Raw genomic sequence first — 21,038 nt, 5'->3', positions numbered from 1 at the left:
GACCAACTTAATCTAGTGGACGGTGGCCAGAGACGAGGACAGTTCGTCCGCGGCACCCCGTGATTGAACACACCGCCGTCTATTTGCGTTGACACACGCCAGACTCTGTTAATACAGTTGTTCGCTGCCCAATGAAGTGATTACTTTTGCAATCGATTACAATATTATGACTATAGTAAATACCCTTTGTATTAATATTATGCCTTAAAGTATTTATAGAATAGTAATTATAACCTTACATGTAGTTTTTTTTAGAATTGCTCAATTTTGTATAGTTTAAGTAATTGATGTAAAGCAGTCAGGGAACATAGAAACAGTAATACATAATATATCAAATTCTAATTCTAATTCTAATTCAACTATATACAATTATAACTTTTTGATTTCAAATTATTATAAATCTCATAATTATTTAAAAACTCTAACACTGCAGAATAAATAATTTAAACCCGAGCAAGACATTATATACCCTTCGCCACCCCCCTCTTCTCTCCTCACCCCTCCACCACTAGCCTCACGCTTCACATCGCTACACTAGCGCCACCACCCCGACACCCGCTCCTCACGTCACTTTACTCGTTACAATGAATTAAATTGTTACATAAGTTTTATAAATATTCAACTTAAATATGAGAATTTAGAACAAACAAATGAAATAGTTACGTAACTTTAACTGAAAACATAATAGGAATAAAATTTGTAATTCAATTTTCAATTTATATTCAGCTGCTTCAAATTTTAAATTAACATTTTAAAGTTACGGCGTAATTTAAATGAAAAAGTAATTAGGTTTGTATAAAAAGCTACGTTCGACATCAAAAGTTGAGCATCAATTTAGTTTTTCACTGTAGCTTTAAACGTAAAAAGACAATTGATGTATTATGAATTAATCTGGAAGGTACACTGCTCGCTGGTATAATAAATTACAAAGAAACTTGTAATTTAACTAATGTTAAAAATTATATTATTATGAAAAAACTTTTATAAAGATTCCAACTATTTAGAAGAATGAAAGTAGCAGCTGAAAGCTGTAATTATGTAATTATTGACGATTCAAAATAACTATTACAAAATCCTATTGAATTATTAAGAAAGATCTTGGATTTTAATAGTTTTCTTTTACGTATAATAGAGATAAATTAAAGTTCGCGATAAAACGCTATATATAACACATATATGTGTCATTTATTTTCTCAACATTGGTTTCGACACTCCACCGTTACTAAATTCGCGATTATGAAATTCATCTATATCTATATTCAACTCTATCCTTTGTTTAAATCGTTGGGGAGTTAATTTAACCAACGAGATGATGAAATAGATGTGTATTCAGTTGCTACGCGTGGATATTTTCTATTTACTTATTTTTTATTTTATAAGAAAACTTACAAAATATATATAATAATTATTAATTATCCAATTACTGTAACATAATTCACTCGATAATTCCAATTACTGTTACATAATCTATTTATTTATTTTGATTAAAACGGTTACAACACCAATTACAATAATCAAGTACATTAAACTATAAATGTTAGACGCTATTATGCGAGGACTCACAAAGTTAGAGCAGCACCTGCACCAACACTTCAAGTCTATTAGTAAATAAATCACAATCAGGGCGGGCTTCTACGAGGTGATTAAACAATTTCAAGACTCGCGGCACGGGCGCCGCAGTGCGTGCTACCGTGCAACACGCGGGTACCGTCAGCAGACGGAGATTTCTACAACGAATATAATTGTCAGGTGTATACAATCGAATCAGCTCATTATGAATATCAGGGGCATCTATTAAGCCCCGGCTAACTTTCAGCAAGGTAGTTGCCTGGTCGAGAGCCCGTCTGGTTTCCAGAGTGTTGTATCCAAGGCAACCAGTTCTATGAAGTTTATTTGAAATAATTAAAAATATCATTATTTTGCATTTTGTAAATTGTGACAGGGGATTCAAGTTCCTTCTTCATAAGAGTTGTGAGATAAATTTATATGGAGTGCACCGATTTCTGTTTTAAGGGCATACATTAGAAATAGCTTGTAACTGCATTGGCGTGGCTTGACCATGTTCTTTTCAACTCCATGGCATTTATAAAAATATAGATAGAGGTAAGTGTTCAAAATTATCTAAATCAATTTAATAATTAATAATTTCAATGAAGTGACAATATTTGTTATAGTAGTATAAGTAAATTACAGTAGAATAACAAACTCATGTCAACTTCAAATTAGGCTTTGTTTAGTTTGTAAATCAGTAAAAATTTCGCCTCAAGATCTGCTTTCGTGTTTTTGCCAAAGAAAACATTTGAAAACTTGAAACTTCTAGGATTATCTAACTAATTAAACCAACTATAAATTTTAATTGTAAATATTGTGTCCAGCGAAAAAAAGAAAGTTCTCTTTATTTGCCTCGGTAATATATGCCGATCACCGATAGCAGAAGGAGTATTTAGGAAAGTTGTAAACGATTTGAATAAAGGTAATCTATGAGATATTGATAGTACTACAATAGGAGGATGGGTTTTTAGGGAATCCTCCTGACTGGCGTGCATTAGATACTATGAAAAACACAATGTCCCATATGATAACACAGCTGTCTAGATAACAAGAGATGATTTTAACTATTATGACTACATATTTGGTATGGACGAAGAAAACAAGAAGTCACTTAATTCTAAGGCAGCAAAAGGTTCAAAAGCTAAGCTTTTATTATTTGGTAACTTTGATCCAGAGGGAGACAGGATAATAAGGGATCCATACTATGACAGTGACTCTGCTGGTTTTGAACAAGTGTTCTTGGAACAGATAGAAAAGGGAAATAAAGGGTCTAAAGCTTTTTTCTATAACAGTATATGTATTAGAAAAATAAAAGAATGCACTTATTAAAATGTGTGTGTATTAGACGTTGTTCTGTTCATAAAAACTAAAATACAGTTTTTTAATGAATTTGTCAATCTTAGAATAAGAATCGGTCATAACATCAAGAATTATTTCGTAAAATATGCTCACTGTTGGTCTAATGAAATTGTTTCACAACTGAACTGTCAAACCAAGCGTCAATAAACTCTCATAGAAAATATGTCCGTATAAAACAAATATTAGAAATAAAAATAATTTTGGGTCCCGAATCAAAATAAAAACTATCCTATCTCTCAAGTTGGACTTAACTGCATTCCATGAAGTAATTCCCATAAAACTCAGGACACTGGATTTATATATATATATATAGATTAGACAGATTTGATTTTGTGAAGTATCAATTATTATTATATCTTTATATAAAAATATAATAATAATTGATACTTCACAAAATCAAATCTGTCTAATCTATATATATATATATAAAAATATAATAATAATTGATACTTCTCAAAATCAAATCTGCAGACCACATAACAAGAAATTTTACCGCATTTATGGAAGGTGGGACCTTAAGTAGCTAATTAGTTATAAAACGAGTTTAAAGAATAGTCAGTAACAACTTTACGCTTGTTGAGAGACAAACTCATGAAATTCAGTATACTTTCTACTGCAAGCAGGGCAAATTATTTATTAAAAGCGGCCGCTATGTCAGATGATTTATTATGCAGCTTAATTTATACTCACTAAATTATGTTCGTGTTTATTTGTATTCTATGAATAGTCAACAAAGCTATTTTGCTATCAATTAAGAAATAGATGTTTGTTGAATATAATAATAATGATGGCGATTTTTCATAAAGTAATCAATGCCGACCGATATTAAAAGCGGGCCCCATTGTCGGGCCCCAATTTAATACATTCCCGACATAATCCTTTCCAACCACGAAATGTGAGTGGAATCAGGAATCAGGAATCAGAATATAAGATTCAATAAAATCTCGAGGATCACATTGAATCGTCACAAAATAAATTGTTGTAAGAATACAAAATAAATTATTCTAATATACAAAAATACAAAGTTCTATCAATAATTATACTATAGTGGGAAGAGTTCGGCGAGTGAACAGCTGATTTTTGCGTGGAGGACCCGCCAATGCCGTGCAGGCGAGCACGTGGCGAATTCTGCATGTAATACTTATGTTAACGCACTTATTAATAACATTAAAATAATTATGTATATCCGCAAAAAAATGCCAAAGTCAATAATTATTTTAGGAGGCAGAAACCGTTCCATACAATCTTGGGCCTAAATGAATAAACATAAGTATGGTCATCTCTTGAGGATATTGTCCATCGAGGTCCTGAATTAAATGAGAGTTGGTAAAAGTTACGTTATTATGTAGTTATTGATAATTTGTTGGGTAGTAGTAGCAGGTAGCAGTAGCAGTAAGGAATGACTACAGGGACATGACTACAGATCTTCCGTCTGCTAATGGTGCACGCCATAGACAGTTCGATTCAGGCAGGCAACGCGAGACACGTGCCGCGTTATCTGTCCTCCTTCGAATACTTATTACCTGCGTTCTCGCACTATCTGCTCAGGCCACCTGGGCTAGCTATTGTTATCGCGCGCTATTGTTCGGGACTCTTTGAGTCTCGCATCTGCTACGTTCCTTCGCAGAACGAAGCTTAGTTATTATCAGTGTTAATTACCCGGTTTACGATCGTGTTAGTTAGCACCTGTGCTGTGTTTTGCGATTCTGCACGCTAATCGTGTATGTTTGTGAGTTGCAGTTCGTGCCGTTTGTGTCTTCTCCGCGGGGGCCTGCACAGCGTGCATCGGGGTTCCAGCCCAGCCAGTCAACATCGAGTAAAGCTAAGTCTTAGGCTTAATTACCATTATTAATTTCTTTTAATTTTGCTATATCATATTATTATTAATATTATTTTATTAATGTACAAGTGTCCAACTTAACTATAGTTGTCCACTTAATCATTATATTCCCCCTCTGCCTGACTCGGGCAGCGGGGTTTGTTACCTTTAAATTAACATAAACCAACATTCTATGAACCATGGCTTCACCAATGGTTCTTGACGAGTGATCCCTCAAGGCCCTCATGGCTCAATTGGTACCGCTCATAGCGGATCAGATAAATAAGGTGGCAGCCGCCACCAAAACCAAAAATTACGCCTCGGCATCCGATAAGTCGTCGGATGAAGAATCGGAAATGGAAGTCGGAAGCATTTCTGACGCGGGCTCCGCCGACTCGGTTAAACCGAGGAAAATGATTTTAAGGTTAGCTCGTCCGCCTGTTCTACAGGCATATTTTAACGCCCAGGCGACCCCTAAGGTCCCGGTAGGTACTCTCGACCGCACGGAAGCCCCTCAGGCCTCCAGTGCTTCACCGGCCCAACCGGATACCGCTCTTCCGTCGAGAGCAGAGAGTGTCGCGTCGGACACGGATGGCTTCACCACCGTGAGCCGTAAAAAGAAGCGGACAAAGGAAGCGTCTAGCGCTCCTTCCTCCCCGCCGCCCGCAAAACGCGCTTCGCGCGACCATCCGCTAGCCGTGCGGCCCCCGCCTCTTTTCATAAGCGACAGGGCCCAGTGGCTTGCAGTACGCAGAGCGATACCCCCATCGCTTCAATACACGGCCAAGGCCTATACCAGCTCTATTAAGATAGAGCTGAAGACAATTGCGGACCACCGCTCTTTAACATCTATACTCAGGGAGCTACGTGTTGGCTTCCACACGTACGCCCTCCCTGAGGACAAAAAACTGCGGGTCGTTCTTAGGAACATCCCAAAGTAACTCGACATTAAAGAGATCCACGCTGACCTCAAAGAGCAGGGCTACCCTGTGAATGAAGTCCAACGCATGCACAAACGAATTGATAGGTCGCCGCTGAACCTGGTGCTGGTCGTTCTCGACCTCACTAAGGAGGGCAAGGCGATATTCAATCTAAAGGCCGTGTGCTCTCTACACGGCATCAAAGTGGAGGCTCCGCACAAAAGCTGCGGTCCAGGGCAGTGCCATCGCTGCCAGTTATACGGCCACTCTGCCCGCAACTGCGAGGAGAAACCGCGCTGCGTCAAGTGTCTTGGCAACCATTGAACTCCTGAGTGCACCCGCCCTACAGTGTGCGCGGAGCCTCCGGCATGCGTGCTCTGTGGTGCCGAAGGACACCCTGCAAACTACCGCGGGTGTCCCAAGGCACCCAAACCGAAGTGCAAGGGTCCGCCTAGGCTGCGTCAGGCCCAGGGGCCGAACAAGAAGCCAGAGGCCTTCATTCCGGCCCCACCGCCCAAGACGAACGCCTGGGAAAAGTCTCCTATCAAGGAGACAGCACCAGCGCCTACCACGGCCCCCGCGCCCCTCCAGCCACCGCTAGCGTCCCGCCCGGCGGCGTCGGTCCCGCGACCGAGGCCATCGGCGCCCGCGTCCACGTCAACAAGCAACCAAGGCGGCAGCGCCTTTGCCTTCATGTTTGAGCTTTCAGAGCTGTTTGACATTGACGAAATCACAGCCCTGGCCAGCAGGCTCGAGGCTGTCCGGGACGACCCGCCGTCGCTTCTGCAAGTTATGGCAGACAACGCCAAAATATTCCGTGCCCTCACCGATATAGGGCGAAAGTATAAAAACATTCGCGATGCCTAATTACGTAAGCGGACGGGTTAAACCACATACGCTCCGTATAGCGTATTTTAACGCCCAAGGCCTTAAGCCTCAACTAGACTTGGTGAAGGAGTTCGCTCACGAACATCAATTAGACCTATTCTTAGTGCAAGAGACATTTCTAAAACCACGTATACGCGATCCGCGTATCGCAAATTATTACTTAGTCAGAAATGATCGCACCACCCGTATGGGCGGTGCCCTCATTTATTTTAAAAGGTCTCTACACTGTATACCTATAGATCCTCCGGTCCTCACTAACATCGAGGCCTCTGCCATCCGAGTCAGTATGGCGAATCACCAGCCGATCACTGTTATTTCAGCTTATCTTCCGCCTAACAAACAAGTATTAGACGCAGATATAGAAGCATTACTCGGCCACGGGGCCGCAGTCATAGTGGGCGGCGATCTTAACGCCAAACACTCCAGCTGGAACCACAAATAAAAACGGAATCTTATTAGATTCGCTGACAGACACGCTGAACTTTTCAGTAATAGCACCCGACGAACCAACACTTTATCCGGATAACATCGCGCACCGACCCGACATTCTAGACGTTGCGTTACTTAAAAACGTAACGCTCAATGTAAATTCAATCGAGGTTTTTCACGAATTAGAGTCAGACCACCGGCGAAATCAGTGATCGACTGGCAACGGCTGGAAAAGGATCTCGAGTCTATCAAGTCCGACGACCTTGACCTTATACCGGACGTCATCGACTCGATCGACACGGCTCACAGTGCTATCTCTCATGTGACGTCACATATACAGAATAGGATCAAGGCCTGCTCCAGGCAGGTTCCGACGATGCAACCGCATCGCCTAAACCTGCCTCCAGAGGTCAGGAACTTACTCACACAGAAGCACAGAGCCACTAGACTTTACGATAGGTATCCGTCGGTCGAGAATAGGCGCCACCTCCGCTACCTACAGCGGGTGGTACGGGAACGTATCGCGGAACTCTTGCTCGTTGGGACCGCTTGCTCGGCAACGTTAAGCCATCACATGTGGCTTTCTGGAAGCTGCCTCGCGCGTTAAAACAGGAGCCGCCCACTGTCATGCCTCCTTTGGACAGACCGGGACTGCAGCCGGCGCTCGATGACGATGAGAAGGCTGAATGCCTCGCCGATAGTCTCGAGAGTCAGTCTTCTCCAAATGCAGCAGCCGACCCGACACACGTTGACGAAGTTGATCGTGAAGTTGAACGTCGCTCCGCTCTGAGCCCTTCAGGCGATGTAATAAAACCCACCTCTTACGAAGAGGTGAAGCTAATCATTAAGGAGCTTCACTCCAAGAAGGCCCCGGGGCCCGACACTATAAACAATAGGGTTCTTAAAATCCTACCCTCGACTCTTATTACTTTATTGGTTACCATTTTTAATATTCTATTGTCTAATAGCGCGTTCGCCGAACAATGGAAGGATTCCATTGTTATCGGTATCCCAAAACCCAATAAACCTAAAGCTAATCCGAGTAGCTATAGGCCAATTAGCTTAATTAACTCGATCGGGAAACTTTACGAAAGATTAATTCTCGCGCGTCTTAATCATTACATCGCGGAGCTCAACCTGATACCCGACATACAGTTCGGATTCAGAACCGCTCACTCGTGTCCCCAGCAGGCTCACCAACTCACCCAGTACATTCTCGTATTCGGCATTCGACAAGGTATGTCACAACGGCTTAGTATTCAAGCTGTATCAACTGGGAGTGCCAGACAGGCTCGTGCGCATCATACGAGCCTACCTTACTGATCGCTCCTTCCGATATCGAGTAGAGGGCACCCTTTCCTCACCCAGACCCATTAGGTCTGGCGTGCCACAGGGTTCAGTCGTCTCTCCCACTCTTTTCTCGCTCTTCACGAGCGACATTCCCAAGTTTCCGAGTGTCCAGCTCGCTCAGTACTCTGACGATACGGCACTCTACTTTGGCTCCGCTCTATTGAACCGCTCAACCTTGAGCAGGAACATCAAAGTGCTTCAAGCCGCCGTCGATGAACTAGGCAACGGGTTCAGAAAATGGCGGATTGAAGTGAACCCCACCAAGAGTGCAGCGGTACTCTTCGGTAACGCGAATAGCATCCGCGCTAAAAAACGACCGACCGACGTCATTAAATTGTATGAAACACCCATACCGTGGGTGAAGGATTACAAATACTTAGGAGTCACGTTCAACAGCAATATGAACTTCAAGAAACATATTGATACGGTATGCAATAGAGCCCGATTTGTCCTCAGTCGCCTTTATCCACTTGTGTGTGGGCGAAGCAAACTTCCGCTCAAACACAAAGTGACGCTGTACAAAACCATCGTACGGCCCATACTGTCATACGCAAGCGTCATTTTCGCGCAAACCCGACCGAGCTACTTACGTCGTTTGCAAGTAGTTCAAAATAAATTCACGCTGATGGCAACCGGAGCCCCGTGGTTCATCCGAAACGAGGACCTTCACCGCGACTCTCGAGATCTCGCGACGCTTCTTTGACAAGGCGCCTAACCATCCCAACATCTTGGTTTGGAAGGCATGCGGGTACACCCCCCTTCACAATAGTCTCAACCCAATAAGACGTCCCAGACACGTAACGGTAGACCCGGATGACGACATCACCATCGCGAACGCGACACCCACACAAACACCGACACAGACACGCACAAACCGCCTTCGCAGGCGTAGGCGCGGTCAACCACCGCAAACCACTTGCACTCGTCGCTCTGACGATGGCCAGCGGCCCGCACCCTAGATACACCACACATTGTTTTGATACCCGACGAGACGTTAGTCCTCGTCCTGTAATTGCTTCACTACACTCACTCACACACGGGCTGACTGACGGACTGACATACACCACTTACACAATCACAAACACACTCCACAAACAGACACAAACACAAACATAAATGCACACAAACATTTACACTACGTACATATATACAAACACACATACATACAATCATAAACACATACATACACACTTACATACATTACACAAAACATCACCACACTCGCCGGCGAGTGTGTTCTTATCACCTTTTCATCTTTCATCTTCATTTTCATTCTCTCTCCTTCCCACAAGCGCACAGCCGGTCTGAGGTTCGAGTCTCTTTAGGAGACGCCCCGCGACTGTTGTTGCGTAGTCTTTGCGGCCTCCACGGCCCACGTCCTACTTCGCTGTGAAAGCCAGGGCTGCTAACAGCACAGAGGAGGTTTTAGTCGGTATGGGGTGTCCGCTTACGCGGCCACTCGAGTCCGACATATTACGCCCCGTTCCGGGGCGTAAATACGTGACCGTATTTCCTCCTCTCAAAAAAAAAAAAAAACACGCCATACTGCAAGCATGTTTTTATCAACCAAGTGTCTCCTGCTTAGCATATTGCAATGATATACTTGCATTTAAACTCGTGTCTTCTATCGAGTCAAAATGTCAGGGAATGGGGTAAAATGAACCTTGTCCAATTTAACCCCCAGAACACTCAAATTTCCGCGTTTACCACTAACAAAACCCCATTTGTCGTATAACCGCTCTTTGAGAACGCTTCACTTAATGCCTCGCCTAGTATAGGAATACTGGGTCTCGTAATCTCCATTGTAGTCTTATTTTCATCACGCCAAGTGCGTTGCGTATAGACGTCGCTTCACTGTGTTTCTTCTATCGCATTTATCACGGGGAGTGTTCCGAAGAGCTGATTCCTGCCGCCAAATTCCACTTTCACATGACCCGCTACAAATTAGAATATCATCCCCACCATCTGGATGAGTGGCGTTCCTCCATAGTGCGGTTTTCAAGAAACTTTCTTCCACGTACCACAAAGCTATGAAAAAGCTTCCTCGTTCGGTGTTTTCGAGACGATACGACATGGGTACTTTCAAAAGAAGCGCGTACACCTTCCTTAAAAGCCAGCAACGCTCCTGAGATTCCTCTGGTGTTGCAAGAGAATGTGGGTTGCGGTGATCACTTAACATCAGGTGACCCGTACGCTCACTTGTCCTCCTTTTCCATAAAAAATCCATCCTCGCTACATTACTAATCCCTCATTCTTTCCTCTATAAATAATATTAGTGTAGTTAAGACTCAAACTTTATTTAGTCTTTGTTATATTTCGCTATTTTGTCACTATGAAACCCTCGGGAACGAATCAGACTGGGCGTTGTTCGCTTTTTTCTTAAGTATAAATTTAAAACTCATTACTCAGCTTAATGTATGCTTACAACAATTTTATTTTATTTCAAAGGGTGGCTCACATCCGTCAAAACAAATACATAATATATGTACCTGTTTACATATGGGCTATTGAAAAGCCTCCACAATTGGAATTAAATAGTTTTTTAACGTTTTAACAAATGCTTAAACTAATTAAAGGCATTACTGTAGGTATCATAAGTATTTTTGCAATTTAAATTGACTTAAAGTATACACATATTATATAGTCATTATATTATTATTTATTTATTATTATTTCTGTGACCTGTAAATAATATTGTATAATATGTTTCTTAACTAGTAACTTAGTAAGATAGTAAGATTGAAAAGTTTAAATTAGTTATTCAACTTTATGTTAGAGTATGATTTAATTTAAATAGATATATTTAATGAAAGCTACTAACCGATACCTATGTTATAAACAATAATATTTATTATGATGATCTTTTTTTTTTGTCTTTTCTATTTTAATTGTTACTAAGCACATAAATTTTATTTTTTGTTTATATAGATGTACGTGTTTATCTCTCTCTCATATAATTTATCTGTGGCTAATGTAGTTGGATTCACAATTAATTAAGGTTTATATGCATAAGTTATAGTTAAATATTATTATTGTGTTACTGTTTATTGGTCCTAATAAAGTAAATAAATTAACACTACCTAAACTGGAACAAAAAGATCTATTTCGGATGATTTTAGTTTGTTAAAATTATTCGAAGTTCGTGGTAAAAAGGAGAGTGATATATAGTTTCTGCGCATGAGTGGAATATGGAGCTGATTCTTTTTTCTAGAATGTTGGTACGTTATATTGAGGTTTAGTTTAGACTAGCTGACCCGGCAAACGTTGTTTTGCCATATAAATTATTTTTAGAGTAAGACCGTTTCTTGGACATTGCAACATTACTTTATTTTTCTAAAATCAAAGGATTTTTCTAAAATAAACGTAGCCTAAGTTACTCCTTATTACATCAGCTATCTGTCAATAAAAATCCCGTAAAAATCGGTCCAGCCATTTCAGAGATTAGCCGGAACAAACAGACAGACAGACAGAACAAAATTATAAAAAATGTTATTTTGGTGTATGTACCGTGTTATTCATATATACATGTAATAAAAAACGGTTATTTCAATATTACAAACAGACACTCCAATTTTATATATATGTATAGACTAGCTGACCCAGCAAACGTGGTATTGCCATATAAAGTAATAATTAAAAAATCAATAATTACAATTTTTGTGGTATAAAAATAGATGACAACCGAGTCTCAGACCTACCAAATATTAAATCGTACATAAAATCTACCAACTATAGGTAGTTAAAATTATGTTTGTTTTTTACCGTCAGAGAAAGTTAGTAAGATATTCTTAGTTATTCGTTAAAAATACTTTTTAGTTATTTTTGTTTAAAACTATTTTTTTAATTTGATTTCTGAACGACGGATGACAGATCAAAGGAAAAACAAATTTGTTGTTTTTATTTAATTCCGAGCATTTTCATATTTATTCACCTTTTAAACCTCTGGTCTTCCACAAATAATTCAAGATCAAAATTAGCCAAATCGGTCCAGCCGTTCTCGAGTTTTAGCGAGACTAACGAACAGCAATTCATTTTTATATATATAGATAACAAGGTTGGACTGTCTATCTTACACTGAGCAATTTTCATAATCGTCGTAATATCAGCAATGTATCTACGGAGTGTTAATGGTAGGAGATGAAAACGACTACACCTAGTTTTGTAATCTGTTTTGGGAATTCTAAGCTTATAATTTAAAAATCTAATATTCTTTTTCTGTATTTGTTCAATTCTTTTACTGTGTATCAAATATACCGGATTCCAGATTTGACTAGCATACCATAAATGACTACGAACATAAGAGATTTACTACTTCAGCTAAAGTTTGAACGTGAAAAAATGAATAGGTTTCCTGTTATTGATGGTAAACAAAATTGATCCAATCTGTATGCAAAAGAACAAGAGTATTAACGGGAGTGAATCCGCAGCCGAGTGCGGTTAGTGAGGTCGACGGACCGAGGGTTGATTAGCTCTGTTTTGTTGATTTCGTTTGAGTTACACTGAATACAACTTCCCAGTCATTTGTTCTCTTTAGAACTATTATATATTCAAACTAGCTGACCCGGCAAACGTTATTTTGCCTCATAAATTATTTTTAGTTTGACCGTTTCTTGCACATTGCAACAGTTACTTTATTTTTCTGAAATAAACGTTGCCTATATTACTCCTTATTACATCAGCTACCTGCCAATAAAAGATTAGCCGGAACAAACAGATAGACAGACAGAAAAAAATTGTAAATCAAAATATTTTGGTGTATGTACATGTATATATTATATTCATATACATGTAGTAAAAAATGGTTATTTCAATATTACAAACAGACACTCTATTTTATTTATATGTAAGTATAGATAACAAGTTTACTTGTATTTAATAGTTTGTAATTATTACCTACTTACATGTTTTGAATTCTAAAGTTGGAAAAAGAATGTCTTCAAGACGAAAGGATTAAAAATTTGAAGCGATGTTATAGTAATATAAATTAGATTTATATTTAAAAAGGTCATTGAATTGTGTCTTGAAATGCCTTGGGGGCATTAATATAAAGTGAGGAAAATAGGCAAGTTTAGATAAATATAACTTTGAGGTAAATTTTAATAAATTATATTAAGAATTGGTCTCCGCTGCGCTCCAACTAGAACGCCCTACTTAAGACTTTTAAGTTTTACAAAAGGTTGTCGGAATACGTAATATTATTTAAATTAGTAATTCATTATAAAACATACAAATATTAATTATATAGAAAAAAACAAAACAAAACAAAAGCATACACATTTAGGTGCACAGAGATTATATGAAGAACATTACAAACTAAATAATTTACAAATACCCTCAATATTAACACTAGAAGTATTTTTGCTTTTTATACAGAGTGATTATTTTATTAACAAACAATATAACACTACAAGATGTAACAATAATAGTCGGCTATGCTAGAGTGCGTCCGCAGTGCTATCCTGGATGGGCATGATCTCATTTCACGTCACTTTAGTTCTTCCTAATAACTTTCGCTTCTGAAATGACCACAGGTAAAATGAAAGTTGGAGAATCCATCAAGAATGATTAGAATTCCTTCTGACTGTCTCTGGAACATACTTTATTATTTATATGTTACGGTCTTAGCTCTAGAGTGGAATACGCAAAATAGAAGCATTCATATTAATTATTTAACTTAATACGTAGTATCCTTTCCTAGTCTGTGAATTAACTGAAGAATGAATAAATGCACCAATGAATTGTTGGAAAATAATGAATAAAATAAACTTAAATCCGAGACCATTTCGCTATATCTGTGCTATAAAAGCTACGCAAAAAGCATTAAATTCAAATTTAGCATAATCTTTCAAATTAATTTATAACTTTTATTTTTTATATGAGAGGGGGCTAACGGGCAAGAGGAGGCAAACGGGATGGGGAGAGGTGAGGCAACCGCCCATGGACATCCACAACAACAGGTGTGTCAAGAAATGCGTTGCCGGCCTTTAAGGTGGGAGTATGCTTTTTTCTTGAAGGTCCCTAAGTCGTATCTGTTCGGGAAGACCGATGCTGGTAGTAACTACTAACTCAGTTGATTCCACAAAGTGGCTGTGCGAGGCAAGAAATTTCGGACAAAACGCGCGATTGTGGAATGCCAGACGTCTACGTGATGCGGATGGTACTTTGCACGTAATGTCCGGTGGTGGAATTCGGCCGCTGGAATCAACCCGAACAGCTCCTCTGAGCACTCCCCGTGATAAATGCGGTAGAAGATGCAGAGAGAACCCACATCTTTACGCAATGCTAGAGAATCAAGCCGATCGGAGATGACTTGATCGTCGATGATTCGAGCCGCTCTTCGTTGTATGCGGTCAAATGGAAGAAGCTGGTACTGGGGAGCACCCGCCCAGAGGTGAGAACAGTACTCCATGTGAGGCCGATTATAATTATAGTTGAATAAATTTCAATACTAAAAATACCAAATATTATTTTACAATATAAAAGCTAAAGCATGCAAACACAGGGGTCTAGGCTCCGAATATGATCCTATGGGGCAGTAGTGCTATAAGGCTTTTTAAGGAAATGACAAAAAGGTTAGTCGACATCACAGGACACTGAAGAGCTAGCAGCTACCTCGGACAAAGTATTAGTCTAACTATTCAAATTCAAATTCAAATATTTTTATTCAAAATAGGATGTGACATCACTTATTGAAAGTCAAAAACTACCACCCATTCCAAAATGAATGCCTCAGACCTGAGAAGAATGGGCGCAACAAACTCAGCGGGCTTTTTTTTCATCGAATAAATATGTTTACAAAGTAATATTGTACAATTAAACTTATTTTTTAATAGCCTGAGGGCGGTCACTCCATTCCCAATATGTGGTATTATTAAGAAAGTCATTTATGTTATAGTAACCTTTACCACACAAACGTTTTTTAACAATTATTTTGAATAACTTAATACTTTGTTTTGAACATTTTCTGGGATCTTGTTGTAAAAGTATATACATCGCCCCACAAAAGACTTACTAACTCGACTTAGCCGAGTAGTAGGCATCATAAGTTTATGTCTGTTCCTGGTTTTTAGCTTTAGGTTCATTGTTCTTGTATATATTTTTATATGAGTAATGTAGTACTACTGTTACATTTTGTTCACTATCCTCATCTTTTCTGAAAGTTTTATTTAATCCTGTTGATGTGTTTTTTTTTATGACACTAAGGGACGAGACGAGCAGTACGTTCAGCTGATGGAAATTGATACGCTCTGCCCATTACAATGCAGTACCGATCAGGATTCTTGAGAAACCCAAAAATTCTGAGCGGCACTTCAATTGCGCTCGTCACCTTGAGACATAAGATGCTAAGTCTCAAATGACCAGTAATTTTACTAGCTATGGCGCCCTTCCGATCGAAACACAGTAATGCTTACACATTACTGCTTCACGGCAGATATATACTCCGTTATGGTACCCAAAATGTAGCCGGCATCCTGTGCAAAGGAGCCTCCCACTGGTAAAGTTTTGTTTGTTGAATGTTTATTATTAAATGTCTTTTAAAATAAAAAAAATATTTTTCCAATGTCGTACATGTGTAGTCTATGTAGGTTAATCGGATTACATCCTGTGAGTGGCGCAGCGATGTTCTACGTGAATTTTTACTGAGATCTGCCTCACTGTAGCCAGCAGTTAGAGCATTGGCGTTATCGACATATTAATTCCCTTGGCAAAAAAAGGCATACAAGGCATTTATTTTCTCAAAATTGATTCCTTTAGAATTCTTTTTGATGTCATTTCTAATATACTAAGATACTACTACCGCTTCGGAAACAAATGGCGCTCTGAGAGAGTAGAAGCGGCGCAAGAAACTCTCCCAGCATTCATTTTTTGCGCTCTTTTCAATAAAAATATACAATATTGTGCAGTCATTACTATCGCTATAAAACAATCATCTGGTCCCAGCCTGTCCGATCACTTAGATATTCAGCTGTGGATTAGTAGGACTTACGACAGAGCCATTTTTTAATAAAACATTTAAATTTATTTATAGATAGGTAATGCCTAAACAGGGGCCGGGACTTTATTATAAAAGTGTATACATTTACCCTTAAAGGATGTATCTTACGAAGCCTACTAGAATTAGTTACATGCAAACCCTTATTTCTAGTGTTATAATAATAAAAATCACTATTAAAAGCAAAAAGGTGACGATTTTTGTGAACGTATATTAAATTTTCATAAATGTACTGACAATGAACACTCATTTTATTTATTTATTTAATTTTTTCTTTGAGAGACTGTCTATAACCAAGCTGATATATAGCAGCATTGTATTGGATAGCAAAGCTTATCTCAGCCACAATGTAATAAGATTAAGATATTTAAGCCCTTCTCCCTGACGGATGAGCACGTACTTCGCAACAAATGTTTTAATAAACAGATTACGAAAATTTTAGAATTCAGGAATAATTATTATTCCAATAATACAATAAATTGTTTGAAAATTAATTGATTTAGAGTTTGTGTAAGTGCGCTGGACGATAGCGTTTTGCAGATTAGCTTCTGGAGATGCCTCGTGTAGAAGCAAAATACGTGTTGCAGTGATTTAGTAAAATATCAAACGAAAATAGTAAGAATAGTAGCAGTTATAATATTTTTTTAAATTTATAACATGTTAATTCTGAAATATATATAAGAGATTTGCACCATTGACTAACCTAGACAAGACTTGAAATAAAAAAAACTACGTTTAAAAAAACTGACTTCAAGATCTGAAAAGTAGCAGATAACTAAATTTTTGATTTAATACACCTTTTCCATTAATATTAATAAAATGCTATTACTTATACGTGCTACCTATTGATAGGTTTTGAGTCGGTGACAATCCCTAAATAAAATAAAACTTAATATTATAAACAGCTTACTTACTGTAATTATTTAGGTTGTCTGGCCACGCGAGTCTCTCCGCTTGGGTTGTTTTGTTCTAGACGAAGTTATCCCGCTCAAAATCACGCGTGGCGAGTGTAGGTACCTACTATTACATTTGGCTTTCATTATTTTACTAACCCTATACTTGGCAGAGAAAAAAATCTTTGTTTATCAAAATTTTATATGGCGTAAACTTTGTATCGAAAAGATGCTTAGAAAAATACAGAAAAAAATCCGATGTGAGTAGTTTTAAAAAAAACATATGTATCCTGTGGGATACAGTGCCAAGAGTCCCTTATAATATGTTATGATTTCAATGTATCTCTGAAGATACAAAGCCAGATTACCTATGACTTCATTGATAACTTGGTTAGAAAAATAACTAAAAAGATTGCATTTTTAATCAAAAATTACTTCGTTTTGTTCGTATATAAAAAAATATACCAATAAAAATAAACAGTAATACAAAAGCTTCTCTGAGAAACAATATGACAAAATGAGATTTCCTCAGGTATGCTTGCTATGGAAATTAAACAAACAATTTCTGACGGACAGAAGGCATAGTCTGATACTGCACTTGATGCACATGACCTTGGTCTGCCCTTTTATGCAAAGTTTGCATCGACCCTTGAGCCCAAATGTCGGAAAATGATTATATCGATCGAATCATCTGTCGTAGTATTTGGCCTTGCAGTACGAGGTTTGTCAGATTTGTTTGATAGTTATTGTAATCCCAGAAATCAGTAGCCTTTGTATTACATGATTATATAGTAAATCCAGCCATTACTTACGAACATAGCAAACAAGATCTGTGAAAATATTGGCAAGTGCCACCTACGAATTTTTATTGCAGTTCAGTAGAGGGCAAGCAACATGTTCGCAAGATCTACACCTCCCATGTGCGATTTGTAAAGCCTGATGATTTCAGGACAGCAGACCAGCAGGCCAACACATATTTTGCAGCAACGGTGACAACTTTATCATGCCATTTTACAAAGCATACCTTATTTTTATTGAACACGACTCGAGAGTATGAGCCTGGTCCTTTTTTTTTCTTTAGAGCTTTGTCGGTTAAAAGCTTCTTCTCCGCACCACGTAATCGTAATTCACAATTCCCACACGAAAATTAATTGCATTATTTTTTTTTTACCAACTTGCTTTACAAAATAAGGGAGCGACCGATCGTTTGAGTTGAATATAAATTACTTTGTTCTGTTATCATATTCAGGTTATCATCGAGGAGATAATGGAAATATTCTAGTGGCGTTTTAATACTGTTCGTAGTTGGTAACTATTTATTATGTATTTCAGTCTCGTGTTCAAATTTCTTGATTACTCAATAGAAATTTAATTGCTTTCTTTGTGTGGGTGAACCTACTACTGTTGGTGGTGGTGGCTCAGGTATTTCAGGTACTATTCGGCTAATCCTAGATAAAAGATCTAGGTTTGACAAAATTCAAGTAGGCAGTTGGTGACGGAGGAATGGCGAAAGAAGAGAATCTTGAGCTGAAGAGTCCATGGAAATGGTTCCAATAAGGGGTTGTGCTGGTTCTGAAGGGCCGGAATTGGATATCGTTTGCACTTTTCCAAGGTCACATTCATCATCAGAAAGTAAGTGAAGATTTTGAAGCGAAGAAAGAAGCAAAGGAACCGGTGAAGATTCATAACTGAAGAGCTTTTGAAAAGTAATATTGTCAAATACACAATCAGACTCCGAATTTTCCACTTATTTGATGATTGATTGGGTTCTGGAACCAAAGCAAATATTTTACTGCCCATTGAAAGCATATACAACTTATGGGTTTGACAGTGTGCAAGTGTAGATACAGGAAGATTCTATAAAATTTCTTAGAAAAGTTGGCAGTGTGTACCACGAGATACACCCAAAATAAACACAAAACTGTTGGACACTTGGTAATGTGCACGGCGAGATACATCCATTTAATGTGAATAAAACCACCCACCACATAATAATTTATACTGAAAATTATTTAATTTTGTAGAAATACAATTATATTTTATAATTTAACAAAAACATGCATAAAATAACCATAAATACCCTAATCACATAAGAAACAATGAATACTTTAGACAATGCGGAACTAGTTTAGAATTGATTCGTAAGTCCAAGATTACTGCTCCAGCTAAATTCATGAAAATGTTCAAGGTACCAAAAAATAAAATAAAATGGGGATACTATGGCTTCTTACTATTCCTTAAAACTTCCCAGAACATTGGCCAATAAAATGAGCCAAATTTAAATTTTAGCTTTGGACGTCAACTTCTCGGCCACCCTGTATATTGTTATTATTAGTTATTTTGAATGAATTTGTAGCTAGATATTCCTTCAAAACAACCTAAATCAAACAAAGTTTCTGGCTGAAAGTGAATACGTAATCCCTTTAGCTTAATTATTATGTTCTGTGAGGTTTTGATAAGGATATGAGGCGTTTATTTCTGATAGACACAACGTTTTATAAATCCATGACGATATTAAACTTTACCCGCAATTTTGTTATTTAATTGAAACTGATTACGTAGAATAAACAACAGATTAACTTATAAGGAAAATTTACAAAATTGGATGTTTAGGGCAGTATTAAACAAAGGTAGTTTAATATTGCCGTGAAAATTTTATGATTTAATTTAGGTGTACACATTTTTGATGTATGAATGTAGTCATATCAATGCATTAACAGTATGGAACGAGGCTATTTTCATAGTTTAGTTTAAAGTGTGAGTTTCTTTAGAATATCACAGTATAAGATAAAATGTCTAATTAAATAAGCGACGAAACTTAGATTAAGGATTGGTCTCCGCTGCGCTCCAACTAGTCCGCAGGCGTAGTCGCCAAGTGCGGCAACTGATACTACGCTCAAGTGGTCGTACTCGAGCCGTTTTTTTTCGAGAGGAGGAAAATACATTTACGTAATGAAGACCCCGAAGCGGGGCCCATATGTCGGGCTCGGGTGTAAACATCCCCTACCGACTCAATAAATATGCTTATAATTGAAACTAAAATACTGGGTTGCGTAGTAAACTTTGTTAAAAAAGACATCGGAATCACATATCGTAAGTAATTATTTTTTATTTTATTAATTTCAATGCAAAATAACACAAAGCGTAAGTTACAAAATTTTAAAGATGCAATTGAGTGTCAAGATGCCGCTATTTAGAACGTTATTTAGACGTAAATTTGTGGGTTGCCAGCAAGATATAATAAGAATATTGATACGATTATACAATGAAAAATGTTGGCGCGTAATTAATAGTTGAAATATAAATAAACAAGCGCTAAATAGGCTATAGACAAAGTAGACAACGTTAAGACACACCCAGATTTGTTTCTATTCGCCCGGTTTATTCGGTTGTAAAGAAATAATTTTACAGATAGTAATGACGTCCGGTTTTATAAATTTATAATTATATATTATTAATACAAATGTATATATAATTGTACGTTATATTTACGGTATTCAAATTCAAATATTTTTATTCAAAATGGGATTTAAAATCACTTAAATTATACACTGGAGAGAAGTCTATTTGCCAATCCTTCTATTTGGGGGCCCCATTGTAAATTGGAATGAATGCCAAGAAATATAGTAGACTAGCTGACCCGGCAAACGTTGTTTTGCCGTATTAATTATTTTTAGTGTTCGACCGTTTTTTCTCAGACTTTTTAAGCAGACAGCCACGACCACGAAAGAGTTATAATTTTTTCGAGTTACTATAATATAGATAGGGGAGTCGTTATACCCGGGTATTAATCAGTGTCATATCCCACTTCCTACTTCTGTTGACATCCTCTTATC

At 38.0% G+C, this 21,038-nt stretch overlaps 1 protein-coding gene across 1 annotated transcript in view; it reads left to right on the top strand.

Annotated features, from left to right (window-relative positions):
* Window positions 1-2,355: 2,355 nt before the first annotated feature.
* The window catches only part of LOC126968638 (low molecular weight phosphotyrosine protein phosphatase-like), a gene marked incomplete at its 5' end in the record, with an annotated part of 35,857 nt that continues 17,174 nt past the window's right edge, over window positions 2,356-21,038 (top strand). The window contains 2 exons of the mRNA XM_050813656.1: window positions 2,356-2,481; window positions 2,596-2,786. Of these exons, the coding sequence (XP_050669613.1) occupies window positions 2,356-2,481; window positions 2,596-2,786 (317 nt within the window). The remainder of the gene's footprint in view (window positions 2,482-2,595; window positions 2,787-21,038) is intronic.

The sequence above is a fragment of the Leptidea sinapis genome, chromosome 16, assembly GCF_905404315.1.
Source record: "Leptidea sinapis chromosome 16, ilLepSina1.1, whole genome shotgun sequence".
Lineage (NCBI taxonomy): Eukaryota > Metazoa > Arthropoda > Insecta > Lepidoptera > Pieridae > Leptidea > Leptidea sinapis.
This window is presented reverse-complemented; position numbering and strand designations above follow the sequence as displayed.